Source organism: Amblyraja radiata, chromosome 15 (assembly GCF_010909765.2).
Source record: "Amblyraja radiata isolate CabotCenter1 chromosome 15, sAmbRad1.1.pri, whole genome shotgun sequence".
NCBI lineage: Eukaryota > Metazoa > Chordata > Chondrichthyes > Rajiformes > Rajidae > Amblyraja > Amblyraja radiata.
In genome coordinates this window covers 20,818,512-20,837,472 of record NC_045970.1, presented here as the reverse complement: position 1 = coordinate 20,837,472, position 18,961 = coordinate 20,818,512, and the positions used below count along the sequence as shown (strand labels likewise).

General features: G+C 41.5%; 1 protein-coding gene across 3 annotated transcripts in view; it reads left to right on the top strand.

Moving 5' to 3' along the window:
• LOC116981074 (phospholysine phosphohistidine inorganic pyrophosphate phosphatase) overlaps positions 1–18,961 on the top strand; it is a 146,709-nt gene that overhangs the window by 40,241 nt on the left and 87,507 nt on the right. For all 3 annotated transcript variants that reach the window (XM_033033751.1, XM_033033748.1, XM_033033749.1), the window contains exons 2-3: positions 12,083–12,270; positions 13,352–13,505. In XM_033033751.1, coding sequence (XP_032889642.1) covers positions 12,083–12,270; positions 13,352–13,505 — 342 coding nt within the window. The remainder of the gene's footprint in view (positions 1–12,082; positions 12,271–13,351; positions 13,506–18,961) is intronic.

Here is an 18,961-nt window from a genome sequence, read left to right as displayed (position 1 = left end):
ACATGATATCGATTTGTTGCCACCCATGTGGTTGATGTATGCTACCACAGTGGTATTGTCTATTTGTAATCTAACATGCTGGTGTTGTGATCCAGTACAATATGACTTTAGGCCATGGAATGTACCCAACATTTCCAAGTAGTTTATACCCAGTGTGAGTAAGAAGGATGCCTCCTGTGCTGTCCATCTACCTCCACAGCTGGTGATGGTATTGGTGGCTCCCCACCCAAGTGCACTGGAATCAGTTTGTAGTACCATAGAAGGGTTACTGACAATGATTGGGTTGGAACAAAGCCAGATGTTATCTATCCACCATTTTAGTTCCGTTTTGGCTTGGATTGGTAGTCTCATAGGTCTGTCAAAGTGACCTGCATTGATTTTTAGAGCTTGTATTTTTGCTCTCTGTACGTTTTGGTAATGTAGAGGTCCAAATTGTGTGGCTGGGAAAGCAGCCACGATTTTACCAATTACTTTTGCTACCAATCTGATGGATGGGTTTATGATGTCAATGAGGTTATTGCAAAACTCTATTAAATCTCTTGCCTTTCCCTTTGGCAGTGTCACCGTCATGTGAACTGAGTCAATGGTGAAACCCAAGTAGTCCATAATAGTGGACGGTGTTAGTTTAGATTTAACTGGATGGATGATAAATTCCAGTTTTTCAAATAATTGTTTTGTGGCTGTTACAGTTTGTATGGCCAATTCCAAAGTTATGCCCACAATGAGTATGTCATCTAAATATGCCATAACCATATGTTTACGTTTACGTAGAAATGCTAGGGCTGGTTTTAAGATTTTTGTGAACAGCCTGGGGGCTGATGATAGCCCATTTGGCAATGCTTTATATTGCCAGAGTTGTCCCATCCAGTTGAATTTTAAGTAACATCTGTGGTCACCTCGTATGGGTACTGAATAGTAAGCATCATTTAAATCGATGCTGGCCATGAAGTAACCTTTGGAAATTAATTGTTTAGCAGTAACAAAGGTTTCCATTTTAAAGTGAATGTATTGAACAAATGTGTTCAATTTTGTCAGATCTATGATGATGCGACAACCACCATCTTTTTTGGTTTTGGTAAAAATATTGGACTCGAATTCTAATGGTTCGTGTTGAGTTATTTCAATTACACTTTTTATGTAAAGCCGCTCCAGTTCAGCTTGTGCTTCTGATTTTTCTTTATCAGAGAGCACGAACTCTCGGTTGAACTGTTGAACTGGAGGGCTGTACTCGTGTATACACTCTATTGTATATCCCTGGATACTGCTTAAGATGTAAGTATCGGTTGTTAGCATGCTCCATGCATTCAAAAACCAGTGTAGTCTCCCACCAACCTCCATGCTCTCCATATTATTTAGGGAACCAGACCCACCTACCTCCATTGTTACCAGTGGCAGGATTACTTCTTCCTGAAGTTCTTCCGTTGTTGTTGCGCTGGTGCTTGGTTTTTCGGATTGCTTGGTGCTGTTGTTGGGGTTCCCCGCATCTTCCAAGAAGGCCGGCCTGGGCCATGGCCTAAAAAAGACTCATGTTTAAAATGCCGTGCCTTCGAGCTTTCACCAGTTCTGCTGGTGGGTGCGTAGGGATGCTGTCTTTGGCTGTAGTGGGTTTTTGCAGGTGTTCCTTTTATTAACCCCAAGGTTTTGGCTTCCTCATCAAGCTCTTTTACCTGCTTCGATAGGTTTCCTCCGAACAGGAGGATGGGTGGTTTTGTGGCCCCAGGTTTGCACAGTCCCGCGAATTTTGGGTTGAGTGTCGGCTGTATGGCACTTTTCCTGATGCTGTTTATTTCGTGCTGGGTGTTACAGAACAGTGCCAGCGCATCTTGTTGATCCTGGGACATATTCCTGTCGTCCACTGTACGGGCAAATGCCGTTATTCCTGCGGTCAGCAATTTTAGTACTTTTTGTAATTTCACATCCATACTTCTGACCCCTTGTCTGATGTGTTTCCAGATACAGTTGTTGATAATTGGGACATTTAGGGAAATGCAGTTGCCCGGTGCCATATGTCTTCCTGTGGTGTCCAGTACAGCCTGCTCTTGTAACTTGTTTAATGACATATAGTCAATACTGGCAGCAAGCTTTGGCTCCAGATTTTCCCCAGTCTGTTCTGGCTGTATGAAGTTTGCCACCATATCCAGCAAGTTCTCATTTTCTCGCACCCCATGCACACTTGTCTGTTCTTCCGCGGACCCCTCTTCCAGGTCAGCCCAGAACTGACCCGCAGTGCTCCCCTCCGATGAGGTGGAGACACTGTGCAGCCCTTGAAAAGGTACTGCTGTGGGTTTGTCATAGGGCCCACAGTGACCTGACTCCATCTCCCGGAGCCGGTCACGTTGGAGCAAATGCTCCACACACCGTTCCATTCGGGTCCAGCGCTCTCGGTCGCTGGCCGCCCGCGGTGTTTCAAAGTCGGACTCCAACGAGTCCACGATTTGTTAGTTTTGTGTTTTGCCTTGCCGCCCGGCCGCGTGGATTTGGCCGGTGCGGCGGCTACACAGGGCACAGCTGATCCCACTACGGGTGATCTAAGTGCCGTCGGCTGCTCTTGCTGACTGCCCGCTGCTCCGCGGTCCTCCCTCACCAGCTTTGTCGCAGCCCTCGTCTTCTTTGCTTTCTCCATTTCCCTTCTGTAGATGGGAAAAAGAACAAAAAAGACCGCAGAGTAAAACCTTACCTGTAAATAGAGGCTTTTTAAACTGCCGCCGCGGGGGAACGTCCTTCCACCGCGTCTGACGTTTCGCAATGCGTGTAGCGATATGACATGCATGCGTCCTGGCGGGGTTCTTCACGTAGTCACTCACATGACTCCGAAGTAAAATAGATAATCAAACTGCATAGGTTATGGTTTCAGAAAGACTGGGTCACTTTGTGTTTGCCTATACTCTCATCTCTGTGTCAGCCTTGGGAATTTGAAGACAGCTGGTGACAGCAGTGAATGCATATTTGCTCCTCGTCTACTATTTCCAGAATAGCAGTTGTGCTGTAATGTAGTTGCATTCCTAAGAAACCCCACGCAATAGAAAATCATGTTAAAATAATTGTGTCAATTGGAAAAGGGTGCTAGGGGCAACACTTTTTCCAGGATTTAAAGAAAATCAAGTTTTTTTTTAGTAGCTGTAAGTTTATTGCAAGCTAAAAAAAAACTAAAGGCTATAACATTATTTAAGAGTAACATTGCACAAGTGTCAATCCCTTGTCAATTTCATGGCCTCTTACGGTGAAATTAGCAGCTAGGTTTTTAAGAGCCAAAGGTGTCTGATTACTGCACGGAGGATACAGGCAAATACGTTTTTCTTCCAACACTGATTTATTTTTTTCAGACAGTTTTATTTTCTGCCTATCAACTTGCAAAGTAACATTTAAGCAGTCTCTAGTTCTTGATCAAAATTGTATTTTGGCTGATTTGGCCCACGCAAGACAAATTCTATACTTCATCAATCGTGTTATTTCCAGTTCATGTTCTGGACACATGGATTATAGCAGAACTACTTGTAGTTTGGTTTAATTTTAGAATAACTTGGTTGGGATTTGGCATCAGGATTTTCAGTTGTCCTGTCAGTCAGATACAGGAATTATGTGCAGAGAACCCAAGGGAAAGGAAAACTATTCCTTCAGAAATATATTTGAAGATTGTGCACGTTTGTCATGACCAAATGAATCCTAAAATAATGTTCACTTTGCCACATTTATGAAAGATTGCACTATCAGTGCATATACTATATAGTATATGCAGTGCTTCTCAAACTGGTGAATTAAATTATTTTGGGGTGAATGAAGGGTGAATGACTTAATTTATTCAGATATTATACACAACGACGAATAAGACGAAAATTAGCAAAAAACATAAGAAAATTTAGTCGAGGGTGAATTACGTTTTGTGATAAAGACTCAGGGGTGAATGTCATTCTAGATAGTAACAACAAGTGGCATCACTGGTGGCATTCTTTCTCTTTGTCCTCCACCCCAATCCCAAATAATTACACTGGTGGTTGAGCAGAGGATCATGGGATTCTCTGGAAAAGCAGAAGAGTTGCCAACTTATTTTTGCTTTTTGAGTTCAATAAAATGCATTCGATTAATTTAAGGCAATTAATTTAAGGCAATTGTACCTTTCATTTCAGGTACAATATGTCAGGATTAAGCTCTGATTCTAGGTCAGGTCTAACTCAACCAGGTACAAAACTCAAAGGTAGACACAATGTTGGAATGGGCGACGTTTCGGGTCAAGACCCTTCTTTCTTACCCAGGTACAAAACTCCCTTTACTGTGCTCCAACATCATGCCTCAGCACCCATCTCAAAAATGCATACCTTCTGTGCCTGTGACAAAACAAAATCCAGTTTCCACTCCATCTATTCTGAGTCTGAGTGAGATTTTCATCAAGGCAAACATTTGGATGGAAACTGCCTATAACAAGTTTTAGAAGACGTTTGTGCTCTGCACTTTGAGGATATTTCCATTATAACAGTATGAATAGGATGTGAAGCTGGGACAAAGAGCTGAAAGACTAATATCCGAGCTGCTGTCTTACTTCTCTTGTACTTCATTGTTAGGACACAACCCAGCATTTCCTCATGTCCTGAAATGGTGTGGGAAAATCAAAGACCAGAAATTCTATCCTTGCCATAAAGTCCATTAATTCCCAACTTTCCTTCCAAGACTTCTGGTGCATATGATGAGCTCATACATCGTGGTGCTGAGCAATTATACAGAAACAGGCCTTCACATTTCTTAGTCTGCTGAGTCCAACATTGGGAACTTTTAGGTAGGTTTCATTTAAATTATGATAATCACCTCTCTCATTTGTGATCCCTCAAGCCTCACAATTAGCCCCTACCCTTGCCTCCCAGTCCATTACAATGGCCAACTCACTATCACTACCCACGCGAATCCCCAGTCACCTCTGCTTTTGATTGCCATCTCACTTTGCATTAATATTTTAACCAGATCCACAAGGCTGTGTATTTCAACCTCATTCTGGGTCTCTCTTTCCCATGATTGCAACTTGTCAATTTATTACACCTATTCTATTGTGAACAATAGATGTGGGAGGCTTTGCCATGACTTGGTGCAAATATAATCTATCCTTTGCTCATGGCAGCGATTTGCAGTCATGATTACTTGAAGAAAATCTTTGGCCCCATCACATATCACCTGCCTGTTATCCCAGGTTTCCGCAGAAAATGCTGTATTCTTTGAAATTCTTAAATAATTAGGCCATTGTGCAGTACATGGTGTTAGAATGCCAAGCACTTCACATCCAACCAGAATCTTTTGTTTTTAAATTACAATTTAAATCTATCAGTCTACTTGAGTGTTTTGAACTTTACTTACTAGATCTTAAAGGTTCATAAAGGAAGTTAAGAGATGATGAGTGCTATTCTAAAATATATTGTGTTTCTTATACCGATCAACAGTAAAACTATATAGTTTGCCTGAAATGTTGCCTGTCCATTCCCTCCACGACTTTGTGTGCGGCCCAGTGTGTTGCTTTTCAATCTGTTGCAGGTCAAAGGTTAAAAAAAATCTAATTTGTTGGTTGATCATTCCAGTTTTAACCTAACAATTTGGCAAGCAAAGCTACTCATTATTTTTTGTTGTGTTTTAATGCTCTTTTATTGAAAACATCTATCACTTTGCACTTTGTTCCCCAGCTAATCTTTTAACTTTTTGCAACCTGTGACAAAATGTTCCATGTGTGATTAAGACAGACATATACACAGGAAATGGAGAGACATAGGCTATGTGCATGCAGTTGTACAGTTTAAATTGACATAATGGGGCGCAGACATGTACTGTTCTGTTCTCTGGTCTAAAAGAGTTCTTGCAGTACTGTTTAAACTTCCTCCAACTGTGGTCTCTGTCCATTAATGCATGAAAGATTTCTTGCAGTTTCCTATGGAAAACAAAACACTTTATTTTACATTGAAACACTTGAGTAGGCAAAACATTTTACAATTTCAGCCGTACATTTTGCTTCAAAATGCAGCTTTTTAAAGACGACTGACCAATTGTTAATAGAACATTTAAATATTAGCATAACTGGGGAAGGAATGCCTGGTTTAGTAACAGGAAGCAATGATATTTTATACCTGTAATCTATATTACTAAAAGTCTGATCTTGACCGCTTTATGCCCACTGTGGTACGATTTCCGAGAGAACGCCGCCACCAACGGCCGTCATTTTTGGCCACCTCGCTCAGAGCCACCCCTCCGCCTTCCAGGACCAGAGGATTTTTCCCATCGATGAAAAATCAGAGAGATATTAATGTTTAAAAAAAATACCCCATTCTTTCTGCTGCCCCCACTGGCGGCAGGGGGAGGGACTATAAAACCCAGAAGTGTAGTGCCTCACTCAGTCTCTGCCAGACCCCCAGGAAGCGAGAGGGTCACGGCTCTCTGAGCTGCAACTAACACTGAACGAAAGTCTACTCTACGGTGAGTCCCCTCGATGCGGCTGTAAAGTGGCTGCAGCCCAATTGTTTGCCTCACCTTTTTAAAAAGGATGTGTTCACAAAAATTAATTTTGGTTGTCGGGTGGCTGCAGCCCAATTGTTTGCCTCGCCTGTTTAAAAAGTTTGTGTTCACAAAATGAATTTTGGTTGTTGAGTGGCTGCAGCCCAATTGCTTGCCTCGCCTTTTTAACAAGTAAGTGTCACAAAATGAATTTTGGATGTCAGGTGGCTGCAGCCCAATCGTTTGCCTCGCCTTTTTAACAAGCATGTGTTCACAAAATGAATTTTGGTTGTCAGGTGGCTGCAGCCCAATTGTTTGCCTCGCCTTTTTAGCAAGTTTGTGTTCACAAAAAGAATTTTGGTTGTCGGGTGGCTGCAGCCCAATTGTTTGCCTCACCTGTTTAACAAAGTTTGTGTTCACAAAATGAAATTTGGTTGTCAGGTGGATGCAGCCCAATTGTTTGCCTCTCCTTTTTAACAAGTTTGTGTTCACAAAATGAAATTTGGTTGTCAGGTGGCTGCAGCCCAATTGTTTGCCTTGGCTTGGCTTTTAAAATCATTGCACCAGTTGGATGCCAGCCCAAGAATTCATTCGGTCCACAATATCTATACTAGCCCTCTGGAAACCAGTACCTTCGGCCCGCAACACCCATACTAGCGCAACAGACAGCCCCCCCCCACTGGCGAGCAATATTGGAATTGGTGGAGAGGTGGAATTTTGTGTTGGTGACCAGCCCTCCCGTGTGATGCTGGGACCCAACGGGTCCCACTTAGTCTAGTTATTATCTATTGTCTTGCAGATTTATTTGTAATTTATCCTAGAAACTGAAAGTTGATGTAAATATCTATTTGCTTCTTAATTAGATAAATGTTGAAGTTGAAATGAGCCACAAATTCAAGCACTACAAACAGCATACATTGGCACACTGTAAGGTGAACACCACTAAAACTGGAAACACTCATAATTCCATCAAGAAAGCAGCTAAATGTTTAAAATGTGTTTTATTTGTGACAAAGTAATGTATCAAACATCAATACAACATAGTAGAATGAATTGTGTTCTAATTTAAAACGAATTATGACCTTTATCATGCATTAATGAGGGCAAGGTGCTACACGGTTCCAGCAAGCTGGGCTGATCCTGATCTCTGGTGCTGTCTCTGTAGAGTTTGCTAACTCTCCTTATGACTGCTTTGGTTTCTCCTGGGTGTTCCAGTTTGCTCCCATATCCCAAGGTTAATTGGCTGATGTAAGTTTCCCCTGGTGCATGTAGCAGAGAATAGGTTACAAGGAAATGAGTGAGGGAATAGAACTGATGGGAATGGTCTGAGAGCTGGCATAGACCAAGTGCCCTCTGATGTTGTACAGAAATGATTTATTTCAGAGCCTCGTGATCTGCAGTGCACAAACTTTGCATGCTTGCACTATTACATTGGTATTTGTGGAAAATATTTAAAATGTCAAGCCAAGGGAGAAGCTGATTGAATCCTGGATGCCATCATATAGGCTCGTTTTTCTTTTCATTTTCACAATAGAGAGATAGATACATAGAAACAGAAAATAGGTGCAGGAGTCGGCCCTTCGAGCCAGCACCGCCATTCAATAAGATCATGGCTGATCATTCAAAATCAGTACCCCGTTCCTGATTTCTCCCCATACCCTTTGATTCAGTTAGCCCTAAGAGCTAAATCTAACTCTCTTGAAAAGATCCAGTGAATTGGCCTCAACTGCCTTCAGTGGCAGAGAATTCCACAGATTCACAACTCTCTGAGTGAAAAGGTTTTTCCTCATCTCAGTCCTAAATAGCCTACCCCTTATTCTTAAACTGTGACCATTTGTTCTGGACTCCTCCAACATCGGGACCATTTTTCCTGCATCTAGCCCGTCCAATCCCTTAAGAATTTTACGTGCATATTTATATGCAAGAGATCTGCAGTATCTCTTTTTAATTTCTACTGTATCAGATATTTTGTTTTTTTCATTGAATTTATTAAAATTGGAAAAATATTTTGCCTTAAACCAAGCAGACCATTCTGCATTTGATACAATTAGCTACATTTAAATCCTTTTTGGATAGAAACTTTACTGAAGTCAAAGTTGCAGCAGATGTCATCTGTAGTTATCTGAAGAGAGCATGTGTTGTGCATTACCCTTACAAGGTCAAATGATAATTCATTATCACTGATTAGCCCCATGGCAGTCTCTCTACTTATTCAGTCAATTGCATCAGTAAATTATGAGAGGCTCTCCTGTGAAAAATAAAATTACTTTACAATTTAGAACAATGGAGATATATTGGTAATGTAAATGTGACTGTTAATTGTAGCAATACATTAATGGCCGTGAATGAACTAAAAAAGCTTTCTGTATGAAGGGCAATTACCTCTAACTGTAATTGATAATTCACACTAACCGCAATTAGTAAAGATAAATAGTGCTAAAGAAACTGATCATCACTCTCATTAAGAAAGACTTGTCAAGTCATACACTTTTTTTCACTGCTCAGAATGCATTCTGATGTGCTTTCCTGTGCAAACATCGATAAAAGTCAATGGCTTCATTATCTTTGGGAGGGGTTGTTTCATTTTTGCAGCCAACGATTTGCTTGTAATGAAATGTTTATGCAATTGGCAATGTTTAACAAGAGTTCAATCCATTAGATATCACTTGGTAAACAAAGCTGTCTTTCATTTCCATTTGTTCTTAAAAAGGACACTGAAAACATTATGAAACACTTTATCACTCCCTAAAATGTATAAAAAATTGAGTTTTAGCTGTGAATTAGATTTGAAAATTTGTACTTGTAGTGATTTTCTAGTTAAAAGCAGCAGTCTACTTGGAATCCCAGGGAATTGGAGTAACTCAGCGGGTCAGGCTGTATCTCCAGAGAACACGGATAGGTAATTGGAGGTATGAGATACACACGTCTCTTGTCAGCCATTCCGTTAGATATGCGGGTAAACTGTGATGCCAAATAAATGTTCACTTTGCTACTTTTATGAAAGATTGCACTATCAGTGAATAATAGGCAGGCCAAAACTGAGCAAGTGGCAGCAAGGGGCGGTTTTGGATAGGCAGATGTTTGGACAGAGGCCAGAGATGAAAAACCTACAGGTGTGAGATAAGGATAGAAAAGTTCAAATTGTGCAGCCAGAGGAATGGAATGTAGGTGAATCAATAAATGTGCCACTCTTTTCCAAATAGGTGTTTCTTTTCTGATATAAATGCTTTGTGGATCTGTCCTGCAATAATTAAATAGGAATAATGATTCTAGAAATATGTGATGGGTTACAGCTTCCAAGTTTAACCTAAGCTGTTCATTATCTTCATTGCCATTAAAGAACATATCAGATATCCATTTGTGAGAAATAAAAGCAGAAAATGCTGGAAAGGCCCAGTCAGTCAGGCAGGCAGCATCAATGGAAAGAGAAGCAGAGCTAACATTTCAATTTGAAGACCATTGTCATAAATGGAAAAGAGAGATAATAATGAAAATTAACATTGTGAATACTGAATGCAGTAAGTTAGATTGCCATACTGTTCTAACCTTTACATGGTCTATCTGTCTCTTCCCTCCTCATTCCGGATCTCCGATTTTCTTTGCAAAGTAAAATTCCACTTAAAAGAAACATTTCCCAGTTCCAATGAAGGAATTTTGACCTGAAACTTTAACTCTGTTTCCCTTTCCATGGGTATGCCTGGCTTGCTGAGTATTTCCAGCAGTTTTTTTAAAACTTTGGATTTCCAGCATCTGCAGTATTTATGATTTGTATCGATCAGAAGTTATGTACTCATTTGTTTTCATTTACTAAAGTTAAGTCCTCCTTATTGGTCTCTTGGCATTATTATAAATCTAAATATTTCCAGTCAGCAATATTTTGAATAGTTATCTCACAGATTCCAATCCAGTAAGCAAAAAGCATTTGCTTATTTAACTCTTCAAATACTTTATTGAAAGGAAAATAAAGATTGAGGTGAAACATCAAATTAAAAGACAGTATTTTATAGATTATTATTTCTAATACTTTGAAAATGTTATTTTGAAGAAGTGAAAATTCACATGCATGTTAAACGCAAGAGGGTTGTTCAGCAGTAAATGGCATATTGTTTAAAGATCCACTTTCAGCTGTGGGCATTTGTGGTGAAAGTGCATGGACCTTGAACCATGTCAATTCAGTATATGTTCAGATGTGCAAGTCGCTTACAATGTTGAGGGCCTGACCCACTGCGGCGACCTAATTGGCGAGTTTAGGAGAGTTTGAGTAAGTGGCAAGTTGAAGACCTCCTTCGGCTATGTAGAAGACCTCCTTCGACTATGTTGAAGACTAGCTTCGAGAAAATTGGACACCGAATAGTGGAGAGTGACTTCGACCTCCCTTCGCCTATATTGAAGACTATCTATGACTACCTTCGACTACCCTCGATTATCTACGAATGACATGCCGACCTACTACGACCTACTTCGACTAAACCTACGAGTAAAAACAATTTTTCCCCTCCACGGCGACTTTTTTTTTTACTCGCGGGCATTTTTCAGCATGTTGAAAAATACGCAGCGACTTAGCTGAGGCCTCGAGTTCGCGGAGACTACTCTCGAGCATGAAGGAGAGTTACAAAAACCTCCTAAGACCTCGTGTCGACCATGCTGCGAGTATGAGTCGAGGGCAAACTCTTCTAAACTCGCCAATTAGGTCTCGGCAGTGCGACAGGCCCGTTACCGTAATGATAGTGAATAGTGACAGTTTTGCTAACATTAAATTTCCATCCATTGTATTGTTTTTGGACATTTGATTGCAATCTTTGAAGGCTGAGTTTGTTTTCAATCTTTGTTAGTGTAATTTTAGTTATTGATGTACATTTTGCTAAACCTTATACTTTCTTAATCAGGCATAGTTACTTAGTTAGACAGGCAGAACCTTTCTCACAGTGGAAATGTCAAAGACCAGAAGGTATAGCTTTAAGCTTGTGAAAGAAGTAACCGAAGATAGACACATAAAGCTGGAGTAACTCAGCGGGCCAGGCAGCATCCCTGGAGAGAAGGAATAGGTGACGTTTTGGGTTGAGACGTCTGAAGAAAGGTCTCAACCCGAAACATCACCCATTCCTTCTCTCCATAGATGCTGCCTGTCACGCTCAGTTACTCCAGCTTTTTGTGTCTATAGCTTTCAGCTTAAGCTTTTTGAGGGGTAAAGAAGATGTGCATGGCAAATATTTTACACAGAACATGGTGGGTGCCTGGAATGCCCTACCGAAGTGGTGGTGGAGGCAAGTTACAATAGTGGCCTTTAAGAGGCTTTTGGTTAAGCACATGAATGTGCAATAAATGGAGGGATTTGGATTATTTGCAAGCAAAGGAGATTAGTTTAGCTTGGTTAATGTTCGGCGCAGACATATTGAGTGGAAGAGACTGTTCCTGTTCTATGCTCTAAGGTTTGGAGATAATGTAATCACTTCATACATCTCCCAATGAATAATGTTGGTATGTTAAGCCCTTAGCACGAGGAACTCTCTAGATGATCTTGCCTCTAGATGAAATGTATTCATTACTATTTTTTAAAGCTCTTGTAGATAGCAGCATTCATTTAAAACATTACATTTTAAGGTTCACTTTTTTTCTGCTGCAGACTCAAAGAAGCCAACCTACAAGTGCGTTTCTGTACCAATGAAACGCAAGCTACCCGGGAAAAGTTTGTAAAGAAATTGCAGAACCTGGGGTTTGATATCACGGTGGATGAAGTCTTTTCTCCTGCCCCTGCTGTTTGTCAAGTTCTGAAGAAACGTGGACTTAGACCTCATCTTCTGGTACATGATGGTTGGTATTCAAACTTTTATCATTATCACTGCTGAATTTATTGGTATTCAGTATAGTCTTCATAAAATAAATAAAACTTCTTCACGGCAAACACACCATTGTTTTTCAGTTATTAAATTTCTAGATTATGAGTATTCACCCTAACTAACCATAATAAAACTAATGGAATACATGATGCAGCTCCTTTGGTGACATTCAGAGGAAACATTTGTGCACAACCTGAGCTGCAACACAATTTTGTTTGATTGCTTATTCTAATGATGAGGCACTTTGTTACACAGAAATCCTATCTTCTGGTGAAATGTTAACATCCTTTTCCATAGATGCTGCCTGACCTACTGAGTTTTTCATATTTTTCAGTTTTTATTTGGAGATTTTCAGCATCTACAGTTGTTTTGTTATTTTCAAGCCTGTTTATTGAATGTTACTGGTTGCACTGAAAATAAATTGATGTTATGTTACTTTTTCTAACCATTGAATTATTTGGGCTGCCCTTGCTAGTAAAAATTGCTAATCTGAGCTTTGGACAAACCAGCGAAAAGTCATGAAATGAACTGCATATCAGTTCTCTACATTGCTAGATTATTGAGAAAGATTAAACTTTCAAGATGTTGGATTTCTTGATTTTGCGGATAACTTTATCAACTAAAATGTGCACATTTTGTCCTTCCGTTGTAAAATAGCACGTGTTCCCTTTAAAAACATTGAGAGATTTTGCAGTTTGCTTTTTTGGATAAATGTGTTATCCCTTTATCTGTACCAAATGCACTGTAGCCAACATTACTGTTTTTTTTCCCATCGCTAGAAATATAACTAGATGGATATGTGTAAGGATGTTGTAAAAAAAAAGAGAGTAGTTAAAATGTGTTGTTAACTCATGTATACAATTGAACTATTAAGATATTTGAAATGCCAAAGCTCTCAACACAGCATTTAATTTGTGTTCATCAAAACTTTGATTTGTTCATGGCTTGATTGTACTAATTTATTGGTATAATCCAAGTCGCAGCACGCAAAACAAAGTTTTCTCGCTACATGGACAATAATAAACCAATATGAATATCCTACAATTTACTTATAGGTCTTCAACCAGAGTTTGACCAGATTGACCAGTCAAATCCCAACTGTGTGGTGGTTGGAGATGCTGCAGAATATTTTACTTACAAGAACATGAATGAGGCTTTTCAAATTCTAATGGGGCTAGAAAAACCTATCCTGATTTCACTTGGCAGAGGGTAAGAGTTTCCTTGTTGAATATGAATTACTTAAAATTTGTAAGTGTTTTTGCCTTATGCATAATTTTATTTTAAATTGTGTGGATGGAGAAAAATCAGATCACTGGAGAGAAATGACTAAACAACAAGATTTCTCTGGTTTGGCTGACCCATCATGCAACAAACAAGATTGTAAAGTTTAAGAAGGAACTGCAGATGCTGGAAAATCGAAGGTAGACAAAAATGCTGGAGAAACTCAGCGGGTGAGGCAGCATCTATGGAGCGAAGGAAATAGGCGACATTTCGGGTCGAGACCCCTCTCAAAGTTGTAATGTTCCCCAACATTTAGTTGGTACGTTTTGTATTTTACCAGTTATTTTGCATTAAATCCTCTTTGGTCTGTTTTCCTTCTTGGGATGTCATTGTGCCCAGTGTTATAGAAACGGACCCTGTTGTTTTTAAATGCTGGGTGTTTAAGCAATGTTTGGTTGTAGACTGGGGAGCCAAAACCAAATACTATTTTAACTCCACAGACACTTGGAACTGATGGTGGGAGAGGATGCTGTGGAATGTAGATGGATGTTATTGGATAATGGTGATGGATGGTCAGGAAGGGGAGGGGAGATATAACCCAATGTTTCTAGAGAACATCCCTCACAAGGAAGAAACTGAATTGTTAATGAAATACTTCAAAGGGGAAAAATTGTCCACCTCAAACATGATAGCTTTAACAGCATTGAGATTTGGTGGTTTTGGACTCAACCGTTTGGAGTTGGAAGATATCAGAGAAGGAAGAGACACTTGTGAACTCAACATGACCAACAAACTGAATTATTTCTTTTTTCAGGAGATTGAACTTGTGTTTATCTATGAGGAAGACTTAAAACACAAGTAAGATGGTTATCACTTGAACAGGAAACTCACCTTCGTCATGTCTGACAGAGAAACGTTAGAACTTAAATTCATGTCACTCAGCAACCAGAGCATGGAACGGCTCAAACAGAAATATATACATTTTATATTTTATTTTGTTTCTCAGTCACATAACTCTGTGTGCAAATTCTTACTTTTAGCTTTAGATGGTCCATTGCTGACTCGTGTTTTCTTAACTCAGTTTTTACATTTATTCTAAGTACTAAGACTCTGGTTCTATTCCTTCCCATTCCACATTCTGTACCGACTGGATTACCCCTCCTTTGGCCAAACCTGCACCAGGTGTTCAAGAAGCACCTCTCTGAATTATCTTTGAACTTCCCAAAAGGGCAATATTTCAAGCTCCTTGACTTTGTCAGAGTTTTTAAAACCAAGCTGACAAATGGAAACTCACACAAGGGCAATGCGTATGCAACAGCTGATGGGGTGATTATGTGTTGTATGCAACTACGACCCCATCAGCCATCGCATACAACGTGTAATCCTCCGACATTTTCGTCACCTTCAATGGGATCCCATCACTAGTCCAATCTTCCCATCTCCATCCCTTTCCGCTTTCCGCAGAGACTCCCTCGTCATCTCCCTGGTTAACTCATCCTTTCCTACCCAAACCACCGCCTCCCCAGGTACCTTTCCCTGCAACTGCAGGAGATGCAACACCCGTCCCTATACCTCCTTCCTCGACTCTGTCCAGGTTAAGCAGAAATTCACGCACCTTCTCCAACCTCATCTACTCTATCCATTGTTCAAGGTGTTGACTCTTATACATCAGCGAGACCAAACGTAGACTGGGCAATCGTTTCGCTGAACACCTTCACCCAGTTCGCCTGGGCCTACCTGATCTCCTGGTTGCCAAACACTTTAATTCCCTTTAGCATTCCCACACTGACCTCTCTGTCCTAGGCCTCCTCCATTGTCAGCGAGGCCAAATTCAAATTGGAGGAACAGCATCTCATATTTTGCTTGGACAGCTTACAGCCCAGTGGGATGAATATTGATTTCTCTAACTTCAAGTAACCCTTGCATCCCCTCTCCATACCTCTCCCACCCGTTGTACCAGCTTCAAAGTCGTCTTGTTGAATCTCATTGTATTCGTTTTCACATAGCACACAGCTAACAATGGCCTATTTCCATTATCATTGTTACTTTTTTTGCATATTTTTCATGAATTTGTTTTATATCTCTATATCACTGTCTATATCTCTTGTTTCCCTTTCCCCTGACTCAGTCTGACGAAGGGTCTTGAACCGAAATTTACGAGACATAATTTCCCATGCACAAAGCCATGCCGACTAAAAGAAGGGTCTCGACCTGAAACATCACCTATTCCTTTTCTCCAGAGATGCTGTCTGACCCGCTGAGTTATTCCAGCTTTTTGTGTCTATTTTCGGTTTAAACCAACATCTGCAGTTCCTTCCTCCACATGTTCTGCATATTCCTCTTTAGCTATCTGGACAGCTTTCTGAAGTAACCTTGATTGAATTCCAAAATGGCCAATTTATTAGGGATCACATCCAACCTATTGGTCCTGGTTTTATGGAAGTAGGCAAAATGACAGTATTTTATAGCAACTTTTCATTTCATCTGACTGATTGGTTCAATGATACTTTGCAGTCTGTCACGTGTACCTACAGTAGGTATCGTAAAATTCCTTTTTTGCATACAGTTCATTAAAAATCATACTATGCATAGGCACAATCATACAAGAGTGCAGGAATAGTAGATTATAACAAGACAACACACAAGACTCACCACGTATGTGGTGCCATTTTGTATGAATCAAATCCATAGTTTTAAGGTGAAAGGGGCAACATTTAAAAGTGATGTTTGGAGCAGGTTTCTGCACAGAGTGATGGGTGCCTGGAACACGCTACTAGAGATGGTGGTAGAGGCAATATAAGAGGCTTTTGAATAAGCACATCCAGATACGTGGTGAGTCTTGTGTGTTGTCTCGTTATAATCTACTATTCCTCCATAGGGAATGGATGGATATGGATCACATTTAGGCAGAGATTAGTTTACATGGCATCGTGTTCAGTACTTACATTATGGGCCGAAGAGCCTGTTCCTGAGTTGTACTGTCCTACGATCTATGTAATGCTTACCATGCCATATAGAACAACACTATTTTCTACTGTTTCCAAAAGTCAACAAAACCAATTTTAGGAAGTAGAAAAGAATGCTGCACTATCAATTAGGAACGGATTTCTAAGCACAAAAGTTCATCTTTTGTTTTAAACCACTTGATACCCCTTGCCTAACTAAAATCAGTCCATCTCAATCTTGACAATATCAGTGCCTGCAATGTCCTTGCAAGACTCCCTTTGCCATTACTGGTGAAAGTGTTGGATAATTTCATCCATTAATGACCCATCTTAATCTTTAAAAGTAAAATCCATTGACCATGATCATCAGAGAATTATTTCTCTGTTTCAATTCTATTCAATGACTTAGCTTTAACAAAGTGTTTTTGTTTCTGGAGGTCTAGACTTTTTTATGTGGGGGGTGGGGGGGGGGGAAGGGGGAAACTACCTTTCAGGGTCCCTACCTGGTCGGAGAGGCTGCTTTTCTCCGGGCTGCAGCTTCGACCCGTCCTCGCGGCCTACCACCGGGCCTGGAGTGGCGTTTCCTGTCGCGGACCGCCCAGAACCACGGCTTCGGCAGCGGCACAGCGCTGGAGCGCTATCGTGGAGCGGGCGATGCCTTGCCTGGGTCGCCGCGCTGGAGCTCCGGTGAGCTGAAGACCGCCGGGAACAACATCGCGGAGCTGCGGGACTGTGGAGCGGCCAGCTGCGGGCGGCGGCGCCGAACTGTACACCGGGAGCCTGGGATCTCTAGATGAGATCGCCAGTTGTGGAGCTCCAACCGGTGCGGCCTTGTCGGCTTTGGAAGCCGCGGCCTCCAGTACGGAAGCGGCCGTTCCAGGTGTCCCAAGCCGCTGTGAGGATTCTCCCGACGCCGGAGCACCATCACCCGGCGAGAACGGCCAGGAACATCGGGCCTCCGTAGACGCAACTGTGGAGGCCTCAATTGGCTCGACTATAGGTGAACTGGGGTTGGGGACTGGACATTGTGCCTTCCCTCATGGTGGGAGCCATTGTGGGGGAATGTTCTTTATGTTTAAATCTCTTATTAATGTTATGTCTGTATTCTTTCTTTATGTGCTGCATTGGCAAGAAGCATTTCACTACACCTAGGTGTATGTGACCAATAAATAATCTTTGAACCTTTGAACCTTTGAAAAGCAAAGTAAATTCATGACTTGGGTAAATAAATGCCAGTGGGCAGCAGCCAAAATTTTGTGTTATTAACTCTACTATTTGTTTGCTCTGCAGTGCTATTCAGATAACGATATTGATGCTAGGAGCCTACCAGTAGGGAGATAAGCAGATGAGGATATAGAGCAGGACCCACATCATACTGCCAAAGCAATGACAGCATTGCAGAGCTCTGATTTGCAATGCGCTGCCAGACCCTAACAAACTCTGCCTGGTGCCTTTTCTGGCTCTGCATGGCAATATGAAATCTGTAGCAGCTTATGTTGATAGAATCAGTTACAAATTAGAGCCATTTATTGGCTTGAGGAAATGGTCAGCTGGAGTAACTGTGGGTCAAGCAGCATCTTTGGAAAACATGGGGAGGTGATGTTTTGGGTCAAGACCCTACCTCAGACTAATTGTAGTAGGTGGGGAGAAAGCTATAAATGAGTTTGGGGTGGGACAAAGCCTGGCAAGGGGATAGGTGGATACAGGTGAGGGGTTTTTTTTGGTAGATGGGTCCACAGATGAAGAGAAGACAAAAGGTTGTAAGATAAGGAGAAAGGAGTGAAATGTGAAGCCATAAGTGGAAGGGAATGGGAAAGGGCACTTTCCTGTCACCTGCACGGGTTTGTCCTGCCCTCACTTCTTTTCCAGCTTTCACAACACACCCCCCCCCCCCCCACTATAATTAATCTGAAGAAGGAGCCCGTCATAAATGTCATGTCTTCCAAAGAGGCTGCCAGATCTGCTGAGATACTCCTGCAGGTTGGAGTATCTCAGCGGGACAGGCAGCATCTCTGGAGAGAAAGAATGCATGACGTTTCGGGTCGAGACCCTTCAGACTGATGTCAGAAGAGTGGGCGGGATAGAGATAGAATGTAGTCGGAGACAATAAGACTAGTGGGAGAACTTGGAAGGAGAAGGAGATGGAGAGAGAGGAAACGCAAAGGCTACTTGAAGTTAGAGAAGTCAATGTTCATGCCGCTGGGGTGTAAGCTACCCAAGCGAAACATGAGATGCTGTACCTCCAATTTGTGCTGGGACTCGCTCTGACAATGGAGGAGGCTCAAGACAGAAAGGTCAGATTGGGAATGGGCGGGGGAGTTAAAGTGCTGAGCAACCGGGAGATCAGATAGGTTAAGGCGGACGAGCAGGTGTTCAGCGAAACAATTCGCCGAGCCTGCCGTCGAGGGTCTCGCTGATGTACAGAAGTTGACACCTGGAACAGCGGATACAGTAGATGAGGTTGGAGGAGGTGCGTGAACGTCTGCCTCACCTGAAAAG